We start from the raw sequence: 15804 nt of genomic DNA on the forward strand, positions 1-15804 counted from the left end.
CAGGGCTTCGAGCGCTAGAGCTCACCCTTCTAATGTGATTACAACAGTCCTCATTGTGTTCAGATTTTTGATTAGCAAACCTCAAAAGGGTCAAATTCTGCCCAAGGGACAGAAGATTTGTGTCGGTTCTTATTTTTAATCTAAGTGTACTCTCAACTGTGGTCACAATGAAGCACTTTTCTCCCCAAGTAGTAGCATTAAGTTTTGGTTTTAAATCACAAATAGCACTGCCAAATGTCAGAGAATCAAGAGGCTGTGCTAAAAGCCTGTCATTCTTGCAGGGATTTATTGTGCGCCGTTAACTTTTTCTTTGAGTTTCAGTATTGTTTTCTGAATTTTTAATCAGCTAATAAATAGCAACTGCTAACTGCTATGGAAAAATGTTATGGATCAGACAGCTTGGCTGTGATCTCTGCCATTGTAAGGTCAGGATTTGAGGACAAAAGCTATTGTCAGAGCATCTTGCACATTCAGTCTTAGCTGCTTATTTGTAGTTTTTTTACTTTACTCAGAGGAGTATGATTAGTGACTTTTTCAAAAGAGAAAATACTGACTTGCCTATAGAAAAGATACCAAATGCTCTATAAATACTAGCGAGTCTAATGTCTCTGTATTCCTTGGTCTGCAAAATTTAATGTGCTTGAATTACTTTTCTGAAGAAGGGTTATTTAGACATATGGAAAAACATCTGTTCAAGGCATAAATAAATAGTGTTCCAGTGGTTATACAATTTAAAAGACCATTCAAGGACTCTGCCTTATTATCTACCATGATACAATTCTGGGTATGGTTTCCTGAAGGCAGCGTTTTTCACGTTGAGGTGTAGATTTTGAGATAAACATGTTTGAATCAAATCCTTCAATCGTTAATGGAATTTGTATGTACAATCATTCCGTGGGATTTTTGTCTCTGGAGACCAAAATTCTGCCCGTGTTGTGAAATGTCTGCCTAGTTTATAGGTACTAACTTCCATACTTCTGTAAAGACAGAGCTGACATGAAGAACAAAAATGTGATGGTATGTTTAAGTTATGCATATTTTACCCTTCTCCTTGCCTTTTTTTTTTTTGTGATTAACCAATGTATAAAATATCAGGCAAAAATGAATTATTCAGTGAGTCACTTTGAAGACAATTTGCTCGGGTGTTTCAAATTTGCGTCTGTCACTAATAAAATTTGTCAAATGAGGAGCAATAGGACACCTCACAAGTTCTTGTACGAGGAAGCTGCCGAGTCATGAAATTCTGACTGATTTTGAATCAAAAACTTCTCAGACTTCAAAAATCACTGCTTCTGATTTTGTGCACGATCAGCACAGTTGTGCCATTATACCAAAATACAGAAATGCATAATTTTGTAATGGACAGGGAATTTTTAAAATGTATTTATTAGCATGTATGTGATTTTTTTAAAATGTAGGTTTTAGAAAAAGGAATATAATGTCTTTCTTTACAAATTACAGAAATGCAAGTATACTGTTGGCCTTACATTTAAATGAGCTGTTTAACTGTGACATAAGGAACTGGATAAAGTGATGACTTGCACTGTGGTGTTCGTCATGGCTGCAAGGCTGCTTTGCAACCCTGATTTTACTCCTGTATGTACCTTTCCACAGCTGTTGAGCTTCATCCTGCCATCTTTTCTGGAGTGATATTCCATAGATCAAGTCCTGGATTGCAGTATTTTGTGTGTTACATGGTTTTGGTATTTGGTCTGTGATGAGAGAGACACGCAGAAGTTAGCATTTAAATTAAATACCTTGTAAACTCAGTAGAGAATACAGAAAGCTCTTCCAAAGGACAACTGAGAGCACGAGAGAGGAACCTTTTACTGTAAAGATTCCTAAAGTTAATGGTGTGAATACCCTTCCTGATGATCAAAACAGCCCTCTTAAAACTATTTAGTATTAAAAGTAAGGACAAAGTATTTAGAGGAGAAACCTTTTAAAATGACACATGCCTGCCATCTCTAAAAAACCTCAGGTGATTGTAATTGCTCCCTGCGTAGTCTGATTTTCCTGAACAGTTCCTCTTAGATCCCTTTCTTCAGGAAGATCGATGTGCAGTGTTTAAAAACTCTACTGTTGAAATATCAATGCAAGATTCCAGTGAAGTTCGTCAAAAAAAAAAAGGGGGGAGGGGGAAGGATGTATGTGTCAGAACTTAACCTGAATTAAAGGTAAAAGAGAGATGCAGAGCTCTAGGTGTGTAATACCCTGGGACAGACAAACTTCTCTTCGGATTTCCTTTCCACTCTTCAGGAAACACCCTCCCGCAGTACTCCGTTTCCAGAAACAAATCTGTACAGAAGTTAGTGGGGTTGGCGTTAGATTTTGAACCATATGTTGATGTATACGGATATTACATCTTCGTGTTTGGAGGCAACACATCCAGACATATAAATGTCTTGATTTGGAAGCATGCTGAAGTGTACAGATGCTGCTGTGGGAGGTGGGAAGGAGGCAAGGTGCTATGTAAATACATGGGTAAGGGTTAGTGGGAACGTGTAAGGTGTGCATGTATAAATTGGTGGGTTCTTCCTGTAGCATTCATCGTTTTGGAGGGGAAATTAGAGTTCTGCAATGTGAGGAGGAGTGGGAAATGTAAACCAGGTATTATTCAGGGCCTTGCATATTGAAGCAGCTCGGAGGCAAGAGCAGTAGCAAGCTGCATTCATTAGCTGCGTTCGTAGCTTCGCTGCTACTTCACTCAGATTTTTTGGCAGATCAACCAACTTTATGTGCTCGAATCTATCACTTAATAGTTGTAAAGACTTCCATTCAAACCACATTAGACAGAACTGAGGGCAGGTTTGCTTCACAAGTAAAATCTTGAGTTTGTTTCATTTTTGCTGTTGTCAGCAGTCAAAAAGTTTGGGGTCACGAAGATGCTTTATTAAGACTTAACGTGCTAAATGTTATCTCAACTTATGGCTGTGGTGGCTTCTGAAAGAGTGTTTGCAGTCATTTCCATTTTTCCCTGCCTTGATTCTGATTACTTCTTGGATAAATGTGTATCACTTACCAGTATGAATAGCATTCAAGCTGCCACAGATGTTGAATTGTTTGACCTGATACCTCTGCACTCAGGGTCACTGCTTTTACAGAGAAGCCAGGGCATTTCAGATGAGGTCTTTTCAGCCTTTATCTCATTTCATTTTCTGTTTAAGTGAATGAAAGAAGGATGGTATGAGCTCCAGCAGAGGATAATGGGGAAAAAAAATTAAGTCGTATCATCTCTAGCATGAGCAAGTTGGCCAATAATGAAATTTTAAAAAACTGATGAGAAGTTATTGTACACAAATATATTAATGTAAAATAATTGCCGTGCAACCTGATGTCGCACAGTGCAATGACAATGACACCATTACGTATTGGTGTTAAGTCCTTTATCACGATAATGATGCACTACACCTAGCCACATTTCAGCTCCACTGGAAAGCATAGAAACTACATTGTAACTTGTAATATTAAACAATTCAGCATATTGTACCTATCAAGAAGTAGCAATACCGTTTTATACAGTGGGAATTTGTTTAAATTACTTCTTCCATCTGATCAATGTTAAACTATATATTGTAAAATGTATTCAAGGTGTAAAGGATACTCTGTGTTGAAAAGTGTGTATGTTCAACAAATAAATTAATAAATTACCAAATATTAAAACTAATAAATTAGGTTTTTAAGCAAGGCATATACAGCTGTGCCTGTCTTTCAGGAACTCCTTTTGAATCCAGATCCCTGGATTCAATCTTTATTGAAATGATTTATATACTGTAACATTATGTTGAGTTGTATCTGAAACAAAATCTTGCCCCATTTCTTCCTGGTCATAAATCACTTTGCAACAGGATCTTTTGTTTGTGCACTTTCTGTAATTATACTGCAGTTTCTTCATTAAAAAAGAATGAAGAAAAAATAGCCGGTAAACACCAAGTCCCTTCCAAATTTAACTGTCTTTATAGTAATTAGGAAATTACAAATCCCTGTGAGTAGAGTCATGCAGATCTTTCTCCATTTGCCAACTCAATCAGTACTCTTCTATACATGAAGAACATGAACAAAAAGGCAGCAATCAAAATCAGTTGATTCAATGACCACCTGTTTCTTTTAATTAAAAATAATAATTTAGTGTGAATTCCAGGAGAGGACTGAAAAATCTGCCTTTGAATCATTTTTGAACTGTGGTCAAGCTGTCATCTCCTATACAAGCATAGAGAAGGAAATAATTGATTCATAATTGTCGCTATTAATTAAATAAGATTTTTTTTCTGTTTGTGTACCTTCTTAACTCTCTTGAGATTAATAAAGAATAGAAGTGGTCTTATTAACAGTGATGGGAAAAGAGATTTTTTTTTTGTGTTATTTTTGGCTGGAGTGTCATTTATTATAATGAAAGACTTTTCTCCTACAGAACTTGAGAATCAGTCTTCATTTCTGAATGTAATTCCAACCCTTGAACCCACAGGTGAATTGGCTGTAGTTTGGACTTGCCGTACTGCAGCTGCTTTCAAATGTGCTTGCGTGGGTCTGCAAGCAGCACGGCAGTGTTTGCACAGCGCTCTGCTGTGTGTATGCATAAGCTCAGGGTTCTCCTACCTCTGTTATCTCTGAAATCCGTCATGAAAAGAGCCTGCCTCTTCTTTTCCCCATTGCATCCTTGCTGCACAGTCTTGAAGATGAATTTACATAGGTTTTATTTACCTGTATTTTTGCTTAGTCTTCGTTTTCTTATCCCACCACTACCTTTGTCATTGTAGAGTTGAATGCAACTCTGTGTATGCTCTTAACACCTGCTCCTATGTTTAGGCGTGCGCATGGTTTCCCGTCCTGCAGATGTCAGTGGGATGAATGCTTTCTCTGAGTTACTCCTTAGAGTCCCTCCAAACAGCGAAACTCCAAATTCCGCCCGGAGGCAGGATTCCTGGAAAGAGTCAGTGTATAATTTCTTACCAAGTAAGAAAGCATGGTTATGTCATTCCTCTCCTTCTCCATTGCAGGAAGGCGCTCTTAGTAGCTATATGTCAGCCTGCGGGAGATTTTTTTGGGTGCTTGGCAGATAGATGTAGAGCTCTATGGAGTCTTGCAGCTGGGGAGGAGTAACCCCAGGAACCACTGCAAAACCCAACTGATCTGTAGTTGGCCCTGCTTTGAGCCGGGGGTTGAGCTCGGTGGTCTCCAGAGGTCCCTGCCAGCCTCAGCCCTTCTGGGATTCCGTGATATTTTTGACTCTTCAGGCAGTAGAAGTCTTATCTTTTACTGTCCTTTACTGAAAGCAAGAAAACTTTTCTACATTGCAGCTCTGAGAGAGGAAATACCAAACAAACTTTAAGCATTTGTAGATTTTGTAATAAGAAGTTATATGATCTTTATATCACTGACTTCATAATGTTACTAAATCTTTCCCATTCAGTCAGCAGCCTCATTCGGTCAGGAAAGAACAAAGCTGGTGACCGTTAAACAATGACTTTTTGCTGTTTCTTGCTCCTGGGCTCTGATCATCAAAGCCGTATTTTAAGCCCTGGAAGTTATTTCCAGTAGCAGCATCTGGCTCCTTGGCTGTCGCAGCTACTCTAGGTTGAAGCCGCTTTCTCAACTTAAGATGCCGAGCAAATCACCGAGATTTTTGTTATCTCAATAGGAAAATAAATAGCGAACAGAAGAAAGTTGCTCAAACAGACATGGTGTCTGAATGGGGTCTTAGATATTGTAGTTGCTGTTTGGAAGGTGTTTAGAAAAGCTGGAGTCTGAAGATGTTCATAAATGAAACGGAAGTTTGCCTGAGGACAGCGTGGGATGAATGTGGGATTTGGCTCCATACAGAGGAAAACATGCTAGGTTCTTCTTAAATATGTTTTATTAACTTGGTATTCGCTTGGGGAAGTAACAGCTATTTTAAGTAAAATATATGCAGTACAAATTGCAATGGTTTCATTGATCTTTTAGAGCAGCATTCCTTACGATCCATACTTTAAAGACATTTGGAGGGGGATGAAGAAAGATGTAGGATTCGGTGTTTCTATCACAGTAGGAAATGTTTAAAGGTTGTATATTAACGTGGGGAAAACAGACCTGCCAGTCTTCCAGGGCTTTTCTACTGGTAAAGAGGAACAGTGATCCCCTATAATGATTTGTATATGGTTTTGCATATATTTAATGTATTGTTTCCCCTTCTGTTTTCGATAGAAATTCAAACAGTTAGTACCACAATTTATGCCACTGAGGTTCAGGAATTATATTTTTCTTTTGTCTAAGTGAAGTAATTTGGGATGTGTTAAGCTTACTTTTCCTTTACACCTTTTAAGCTAGTAAATAAATATATTTGTAAGTGTTTGGTTGGGGATGAAGATCAATCCTGTGGTTCTGTCATGGAGGTAGGAAATGGAAAACTGGGTACATTTGCATTTATTTACACAAAATTGTTCTTTGTTGTTGTAGGCCCTGATACAACCTTAGGACCTTGCGGGTCATTTGCTGCAGAACTCCTTTAAGTTATTTTTGTAATGGAAAATATAATCTTCCGTTTCTCCCAAAATATTTTTACGCTTGCATTTTTGCATTTTCTGCTTCTTAATGATCACAAAAATAGCAGATAGAGATGGAAAACAGCCTTTCATCAACCATAGGCAGTGTAAAAAAAAAATTAATCTTATATCCTACCTAAGGCCTTGTTAATGTATGTGTGTTGGCATTAATGACTGAAAACAGTCATTTTTCCCCCCACCTTGATCACTAGTGCAGGCTCCGGCACCGATAGATCTGCTTGCAGTATTGATTTAAATTCCTTCCAAAAATGATACCAGTTCTAGATGTGTGACATAGAAGATGCCAAATTAAAGAGATACAGATACAGTTTCGGAGGTTTTGGTCTTAGATACATGGTTCTGGTGACACAGTTATTGAGGCTATCAAGTGCCATACTATGAAAGGACTTTAAGAAGTAATAATTTGATGCTACTTTGTATGTGAAATCTCCACTGATGCTGATGCATCCTCACATGAGGTGGTTTTTGTATATTTTATACTTAAAAGTAAAGTGATGATTTAATGCCTACAAAATTATAGTCAGTCCAATGTTGCTATCAAGGGGAATAAAATTCTAACCAAAAGGGAGCTTTCAGAAAGAATTCAGAAATATAATGCTCATAAGCTGTTTTGTAATGTGTTAAAGCACAGTTTGACATGTGCTGCTGGTTAACCATGCGCTTTCAATTATTGCACGCCCTCGTCTTTGAGCCGGAAAAATTATGGAATGATTTCTCACAGAGGGGGGTGCTTTCCATGGCTTTTCAATAAAGGAAATGGCTTCATTTGTGCTAAACAAAGAAAAAAAGGCAGGAATGGTGGCAATACTGCTGTAGGGGGGCAAAATGTAGTTCAATGACAATGCATAGATTGAAAAATGTATGGTTTTGGTGAGATGCCTCCGTGTTCTTCTGCTTCCCTCTGCTGGAGTGCGGCAGGATTCCTGCCCGTCTCCTGGCCAGGCTTTGGAGCTAATCCAAACCCCTTTTGGCAGAGCCAGAGGTGTCTGTCTGGGCAAGTCACTTCTGTAAACTCATTTATTTATTTTTTAAAGGTTTCTGCTCCGTTTTCGGTTTTCTTTCAATAGGTCCGCATAGTGCAAGTCTGTGCACAACACAGATCTCTGGGTCAGTGCGATTCTGCGGCTGCCTGTCTCTGTATAAGCATGTCTCTGTTTTGGGACTAATGAATAATATTTTGATTTTTTTCAGAGCTATATGGGGTGTAGATGCGCAGCTGCTATTCATCTTTATAGGGATGCTGCACCCACATATGTCATTACAGGCTCTGAAACTCCTCTCTATTGTACTGCAGTCGAATTGCAGAGCACTGGCTAGATTTCTGCCAATTTAAAGGTTTTTCAAAGACAAATATTTAAATGTCTGTGATATTGATTGCCCAGAGTCTCCTTTCCCATTTAATTATATTATATTGCATTCAGTTATACTTATAAAAATGGGGGATTGTCTTAATAATAGCAGAGAATCCACTTTTTAGCATGAAAATAACATGAATTTTAATAGAGCGTATCATTCATCACTACTTAACAAGTGCTTTCCCATTGCTTTCCCATTGCCACTTTCCCCCTTCATAATTTTGATGGATTTTGGAAACAGAAGTGGGTTTTCCCTTTAGAGTTTCACAATTAATCTATGCCAAGTTTAGTGCAAAGTTCAATTCTCTTGCAAATAGCAGCCATTATTTGGCAGTTCATCTGTCATATCCTGGCTTGGCTCCCTGTGTTTACTATGAAATATGACTGCCAGCTGTGCTTTGGGAATTATTGAAAGTTTACATTGATTAAAAGGGGATATCTGAAGAAAATTTACAGGAGCTTACCTCTAACTGAGTAGTTTACCTCTAGCTGGAAAGTACTAAAGACGATGCTATTTCCTCAATAATGCATATAAGTCACTTAATGCATATTTAACATCAGGAATTATTAAACTGTCTTAACAACTAATAAGTGTTAATTGCTGTTAATAATATAAGTAATGAATACTGGCAATGTGATAATTATTACTAATTTAGACACATAATTAAAGTGTAAACTATAGATTCAAGGGTAGTTCTGAATGCATGAGAAGCCCGTGTTAATATATGGAATAAGATAAAAAGGTTTTATCATCTATGATGGGTTTATAGAGATGTCTTAGCTTTCTCTATATGCTCTCAGACTTGCTTTCAAAATAATGACGTTTTGTATACTTCAATTTACCAAAAATAAAAAAATGCATAGGATTGAAACAGAAAAAAGGATGAAATACTGATGAAGAGTGCTCTTTCTTATTTGTTAGCTTTTAAACATTTTTGAGGTTCTTCTATTTACTTCTATTAAAGGGATTTTAGAAGAGAGATTGCCTACGTGCAAAGTTTCCATTTCATTGGTAGTTTTGGTACTGTTTTCCTCTGTCCCCTTTTTATGCTGTACCTTGAAGAAGTGTCTGTGTGTGTGCATATAGAATAATAACTAATAATAGTCAGAACATACTTGCTGCTTTTTTTAAAAAAAAAATTCCTATTGAATTGTTCATTTTAAACATACAGTAGGCATTTTCACACGATAGAAAACTAATATTTATTATAGAAAGCAAGTGATGATTCAAATTATATACATTGACTTACGCAGGGCCAACTTCAAAGTGTGATCCAACCTGCTGTATTTATTCATATGACTAGTTTTATTTCATTCTTTTAGAGGAATGCCTTTGCGGGTATTCTGTAGTTACATGCAGTTAGGCGCAGGAGTACATGAGCCTTTGCTCATGTAGCGCTGCTTTGTAGCGAGTGCAGTATAGTTGTCCTTACATGTCACAACATTTTTAAGCCGCACACACACCCCTGCTTAACTTAATTACCATGTATATTCCATTGATTGGAATGGAATTATTTGGTAGTGATTGTTATATAATTTTAGTATAATATACAGGTTCAATGTATTCAGTAGACATTCACTGTAATAATTTCCCATCGTTCTTTCCCCTCTATATCATTACTTTATACTCATAAATACCACTTATGTCAGATGTTAAACACAACTTTAAAAATCTGTTTGTTCAGTGTCATTCTTAGAAGCTGTGGGTTTTGTCCTTCTCAGTAACAGATGTGTTTACCAAAGTAATGTTTAAGTGTATATATTTATAAGGCAACAAGTCCTCTTATATCTTCTAAACAAGGCAATTTAAGGAAGAATTAGCTTTGAAAATGTGGTTTAAATTATTTGGAAGGCATATAGTCAGAGTCGATCCATCAGATAACCCTTTAGTAAAGCAATGTTCCCATGACCCTGCACCACAAGACCCATTGGCTATATCTTTAATAAATAACGAAACAGATGTTCTCTGGAGCATTGAATGTCATTCCATTTAGGTTAACTGTGTTTACAAAATAAATATGGTTGTTAGCAGTTTGCATTTCATATCTCAGGCTGTATAACAAACACAACTATTGAAATAGTCTCAATATGAATTCTTAATGTAAAGCCTTTACTCGTTATCCTGGATACTTATATAATAAAACTACTGGTTATAGATTCATGATAAAACTTAGAAAATTCACACAAAGAATGCTTACCAAAACAAAAAAAAACTTCGCAAAGTGTAGTATAGCAAAATATTAAATTTTAAAGGCAAGATTTTGCCTTCTCATAGTCATATTTTTATGAAAATTACTGTTAGGAGTTCCCAAATTTCTTGAATTTCTTGAGAAAGCACTTATACTAGAGGAATCTTTTATTTTTGAAGAAAGAGTTAGCAGGTTTTCCATTTTGTATAACATGCTGTGCTTTGCTTTTGATTTTTTGAAAGCTTTTATTGGCAGATGCAAGTTGAAAAGTTAGTTTATTTTTTATGACAATTTAATAATTCTTAATAAAGCTATATTAATATAAAATGTAAACAGAAGAAAAACATTTTGAGGTCTCATTTTGCAGTTGTATTTTTGTAAAGGATGTATTAATGCATGAAAGACTTGGCATTTCCTAATTTCCATGGTCTTTCTGTTAGTGTATGAGGCTGTAAAAATCCAAAGGAAAAAAGAACGAATGTTAGCAAGAATTGATTACAAACCCCAGTGTGTTTTTTAATGAAGAAGAATTACTGCTCTTCCCAACTTCTGATCAAGATTGTGCAGGGATAGTTTTTACTAAAATACAGAGGTAAACAGTGTTTCCGAAATCCGTGTTAAAACACGTAGTTGGGACTGGCAGTGGTCATAAAGGATATCAAAGCATAAAAGATGTGCACAGAAGTACAGGACTATCATGTTGTTTATTTTGGCAATGCACATCTCCAAGCGTTGGGAACAGGCTGCCCGAGTCTGGTGTTCTGTGGCTATGTATATGTGGAATGAGCCTGATGTGGGTGAATGTATTGAAGTTGTGATTTCTGACTTTCATATAAGTGTTCTTGGTTTTCCAAAGGGGACCTCTAGCCCTAAAGAAACAGCAAATGTATTTGGATATGTCATACAGTCTTTGGTTTTAAGTGATTTGGGTGTATTCCCTTTCACTGGTCCTAAATTAGAAACCATTTCCAAGCTGCTGGTGGCCTTAAAATGTCCTCACTATAAATTTCTCTGTTGGAAAATTAGATGGGAATAGCAGTCTCAGTAAAATATTTCCTACATGCCAAGTTAGAATTTGTTCACTTTCATTTTCAATAGTGTATATTATGAATTTGCAACATTTCAAGATGATCCCATCTTTGAGATCCTGATTTTACAGTCATTTGACTATATTTCAGATCAGCCCCTCAACAAACTCTTACTTCCCTCCTCTCCTGCTATTTTTTGTGTCATCATTTCAGAATGGTGATGATAACGCCCTGTAAACAAGCAGGCAGTATATGACACTTTAGCCACAGGCTGAATGCTGTCATTATACTTTATGTATATGTACAGTCAGTATTTGGAAGTTTTAGCGTAGGTGAATCACAGGAACAAGCCTGCGTTCACTGAGCTGACATATTCTTTCTTACACCAAAGCAAGGGAAAAATAGGAACGGAGGCCAATATACCTGCACCGATGTAGGTACCACTATAAGGGTTGTGAATAAGCTACATGCTGGAATATATTTTTCTGTAGCCTAAGTTGCAGAGCTGGAAAGTTTTTGTTATTTGAAGTAATATATTAAAGGCCGGTCAATCTTATTTTTCATGACTTGAGAATCTCTTTCTGTTTTTCTTTCAGGATCCCAGAAGCAAGCACAAATTTAAGATCCACACATATGGGAGCCCAACCTTTTGTGACCATTGTGGGTCACTGCTTTATGGGCTTCTGCACCAAGGGATGAAATGTGACAGTAAGTGAAGTTTTTCTATGTTATCAAAAGAGTATTTTAAAGTAAGTGGAAACACTGGGTAACAGCTTCTTATTTCTTTTCTGTGGAAAATACCATTTCAAATGTCAGCTATTTATAGTATTGTTATATTTCGAGTGGGTATTTCGGTACTATAATAATATACTAATGAAAATCACCTCTGTTGCTGAGAACATGGTGTATTGAGTTTGATGTGGCTGAAGAGCATTTGCTGTGGCAGTTTTGCAGAAGGCTAGTTTCAGACTGGTCAGGTGAATACACTGTTGAAAACTGAAATTTCAGTTTGGTTGGTGGCCAGGGTCCAATATTTTCCTTGCATTTCATTTGCCTTGGCAGTCTCCTGCTAGAAAATCTAATAATCAATTTAAACCTAACTCCCTTCGTTGCTAATGCCGGCACGAATGCTCTGTTTTCTTAGTCATATTCCCAGCAAGTCCTTATTCCATTTTCACTTTTTTTTCCTTGCACTTCATTAATGATATATTTAGGTTTCTGAAGTAGATTATTTTATTCTCTGTTTCATTCACTGTCTACAAAATGTATTTTAAGATGGGAACTAGCCGTGTCGTTCAGTTGAAAAACATGCAGCTGTAATCTGAAAGTCTTGCCAACAGGCAAGCTTTGTAATCTTAACTTTCACTTTGCTCAGTATTTGCAGTGTAATCATATTATTAGCTTCTCATAGCTGTCTGAACCATTTTTATATCCACAGCTTGTGATATGAATGTTCATAAGCAATGCGTAATAAACGTCCCAAGCCTCTGTGGCATGGATCACACAGAGAAAAGAGGAAGGATTTATCTGAAAGCTGAAGTCACTGGTGACAAACTGGAAGTAACAGGTACACAATTCATTCAACTCATTTTGGAATTTTGCAGGGTTTATAAATGTATAATATACACTGGGGATTTATGCACCTTGGTCGAATCTTTGTGTATTAAAGCCAGTGACGGAGTATTTCCCTTCAGAATTGTGAGGATTTCATTCGACATGTCCTTGAATCAAGAAACTCTATGAACTGGTGTTCATAAAAATAAAAGAAAAATGAAAGCTGTAGTAATAGCTTTAAAAACTCAGGAATATTAATTAGAAAATCACTGAAATGTCAATTTTTCGTGTAGGAAGCAGCCCAGTAGGATAGCTGTTATTCCAGTTCAGGAAGTTAGCCATCATCTTAAGAACCCAAGAAATACTCTAAACTTTCATCAGCTGAGGAGTTGTTTCCTGCATTTCAGAGTATTTAATAAACAAAGGCAACTTGGATTCAATCCCAAATATTATTCCCAGTGAGTTATAAAATTTAAAAAAAATCACATTCTGTAAGGTTAAGATTATTAAGATGGGGAGGAGGGAGAGAGAGGAAGGAAAGAGAGGGCGGCAGTCATTTGCTTGGAAGTGTTTCTGCCAGGATTTATGAGTAAGCTTTGGTTGTGCGCACACCCACCGACCCATTCCAAGTCTGAAGTTGCAGAAAAAATTCTGGAAAATGTATTTTGCAAGTTGAAAGACTGTTTTGTCCCCCTAAATAGACATGTAGTAGGTTGTTTAACTCCGACAGAACTTCCTTGTGCTGTATCAGAAAGTGGAGTTTATTGCTCAGTATCGGCATAAGAATTTGTATTTACAGCATATGTTATGTTGGTTCTGTATGTGCTTTCTATTTTAGCTGGGGCCAACTGATATTTAGTGTATCTTATATCTGAAGTGTAAAGTTGGTAGTGAACTTTGTTGTTGATTTTTCCTTTCTTTTGGACACAAATATACAAAAATGTTCTCTGCCAATCAGACCGACGGTGTATTTACTCAACGGGAGAGCACAGGGCAGGAATTAAGATGGACAGAATTGAAGTAAGGGAAGGAATAACAGAAAATTTTGTTTTTTTTTTTTTATAAGTAGAGGCAAGTCTATAAAACAAATTAAATTCTAAAAGAAAGTCCCAATTTTTTATGGCTCAGAACTTTAAGGAAATCTAAAAAACATGCTGTAGTAACTAAAATCAAAATAAGTATGATATAACTTAGGAAATGGAGTAGAAGCCAGTCATAAAACACAAGTTATGAAAAGCATTTACCTCAGGAGAGTAGATGGGCTAGTGTGTCATCGAGGTGACCAACACTGCTTCTCCAGTGAAGAAAACTTACAGACAACACATCTTAACACATCACATTAGATGTACACTGGTACAGCTTTAGAATTGGTATGCAAGAAACTGAATTCACAGTGTCCTCACAATGAAACAAGAACAACGTACGATGCCGTTATTGTTGCCTGTTTGGTGTTGCAAAATGGAATTAAATTCGAGGGCAGAGTTATAGCAGGACAAAGGAGGAGGTTTCTTAGACCATCTCAACTTCTGTCTTTGTTTCTTGATGTAGTTGCTGGCAGCCTGTGGACGTTGAGTGCTGTGTATTGCCTCAGCGTTGCTCAGTTGAAAGGCTGGAGCCTATTATATGCCAAAAGGATGTTCCTTCTACCTCTGCACTTCTTTGGGGAATGCATCTCAATGGAGACCATACCCCTTGTAGTCAACATAAAGGAAATCAGACCATCGTCCTGAATTTTCACAGCTTATAGAATCAGCAAACTTCCCTCCAGTCGCTGTATTCATTCGTGGCTTTGTTCTCTCTAAATCCGAATACCTCCATATTCTCCTGTCAAACCTTGTAAAATGCATTGAAAAGGAGAGGTATGATAAAATTTAGTTAGAAAGGATCAGAACGGATCCCAAGTGATACTTAATTGTAGCTTAACTTTTCAAATAGCTTCCTGTCGACGTAGGAGGGCTACATTTGTCCAAGGTACTGTCATTAACAGAAAGGTGGTTTCACTAAGTAGCGAGACACTTCGAAGATGGTGATGCAGGTACCGTGAGAGCGAGCTAATTTGAAAATCACCCAAGTGACAAAATGTAATATTTGCATTATTCTAGGCTGCTTTGCAGCGAGGTTCTTAAATGTGGCTTAAACTTTCTGACATAATGCACATAATTTGACAAATAACATGTACATATTTTCTGATGATTCAGCAGGTTTATAATCCTTTTAGGGACAAAAACGTTTATCACAAGTCTTTGTGGTACCAAGGCACTATAAAACAATTACACAAATAGGTATTCTTTTACTTCACAATTTTATTTTAAAAGATCTTGTCTGAAATATGAATACGGTAAAATTGTTACAGATATTTTGTAGGTTTTCTTTATAAGCTCTTTTTGGTGTGAGTGTACTTGGCAAGTGCTGTTACTTTTGTGTTTACAAATAAAACATTTCCATCCCACAATTAAGTAGGTTTCTGGACAACAAGAAAAATGTTTACTATAACATTGTTATAGTTATGTATATAACAATTATGGTGCTGTTAAGTTGTTTTGGTTGAGGCTTGTCAGCATTTCCAAGCTTTCGAAAGTTTCTGTAAATAAAAATGACAGTAACCCTGAAAGTAAGCTTCTTTTTTTTTAATAAAAAATACTGTACAGACTAAGCCCAGATTGGGTGAAGTTTCAGGTGCCTTTTGTGCATTTTTAACTGAAAAGGAAATTAGCAATTGTCAGTTAGTTCATGGACATATTCCTATGCAAAGATTTCAAATTCCTTTTCTCCCAGTACGGCATTGCTTCTAAAATACTTATTGACAAAACCTTTGTTAGAATATACAGTTCACAGAGCTGCCAAGCACGATACCGCTGCCTTTAGGTTCAGGAAAGGAGGTGAATTAGATATCCAGGAGGTTTAGGAACAGCAGGAAAAATAATCAATGATTGGCTGTTTGGTTCGAGCCTTTGCCTGAATCTTTTTCAAAGGAATTACTCTGTAGGTGTTGAACTCCTTCAGCTGAATTCCTTAATATCTCTGCTCTGCATCCTGTTTTCGTTGTTAATTAGTTCCTGCTGATCCTTTCATAGCCAGCCTTGATGGCATGCAAAACATCTGTGCTGCTAAACGGAGACATGCCACTCTGGTTGGC

The 15804-nt window shown here is 36.9% G+C and overlaps 1 protein-coding gene across 1 annotated transcript in view; it reads left to right on the plus strand.

The window, feature by feature from the left end:
• PRKCA (protein kinase C alpha) overlaps window positions 1-15804 on the plus strand; it is a 156388-nt gene that overhangs the window by 89133 nt on the left and 51451 nt on the right. The window contains exons 4-5 of the mRNA XM_075169449.1: window positions 11711-11822; window positions 12553-12681. Of these exons, the coding sequence (XP_075025550.1) occupies window positions 11711-11822; window positions 12553-12681 (241 nt within the window). The remainder of the gene's footprint in view (window positions 1-11710; window positions 11823-12552; window positions 12682-15804) is intronic.

This window comes from Calonectris borealis, chromosome 20 (assembly GCF_964195595.1).
Source record: "Calonectris borealis chromosome 20, bCalBor7.hap1.2, whole genome shotgun sequence".
In the NCBI taxonomy this organism is placed as follows: domain Eukaryota; kingdom Metazoa; phylum Chordata; class Aves; order Procellariiformes; family Procellariidae; genus Calonectris; species Calonectris borealis.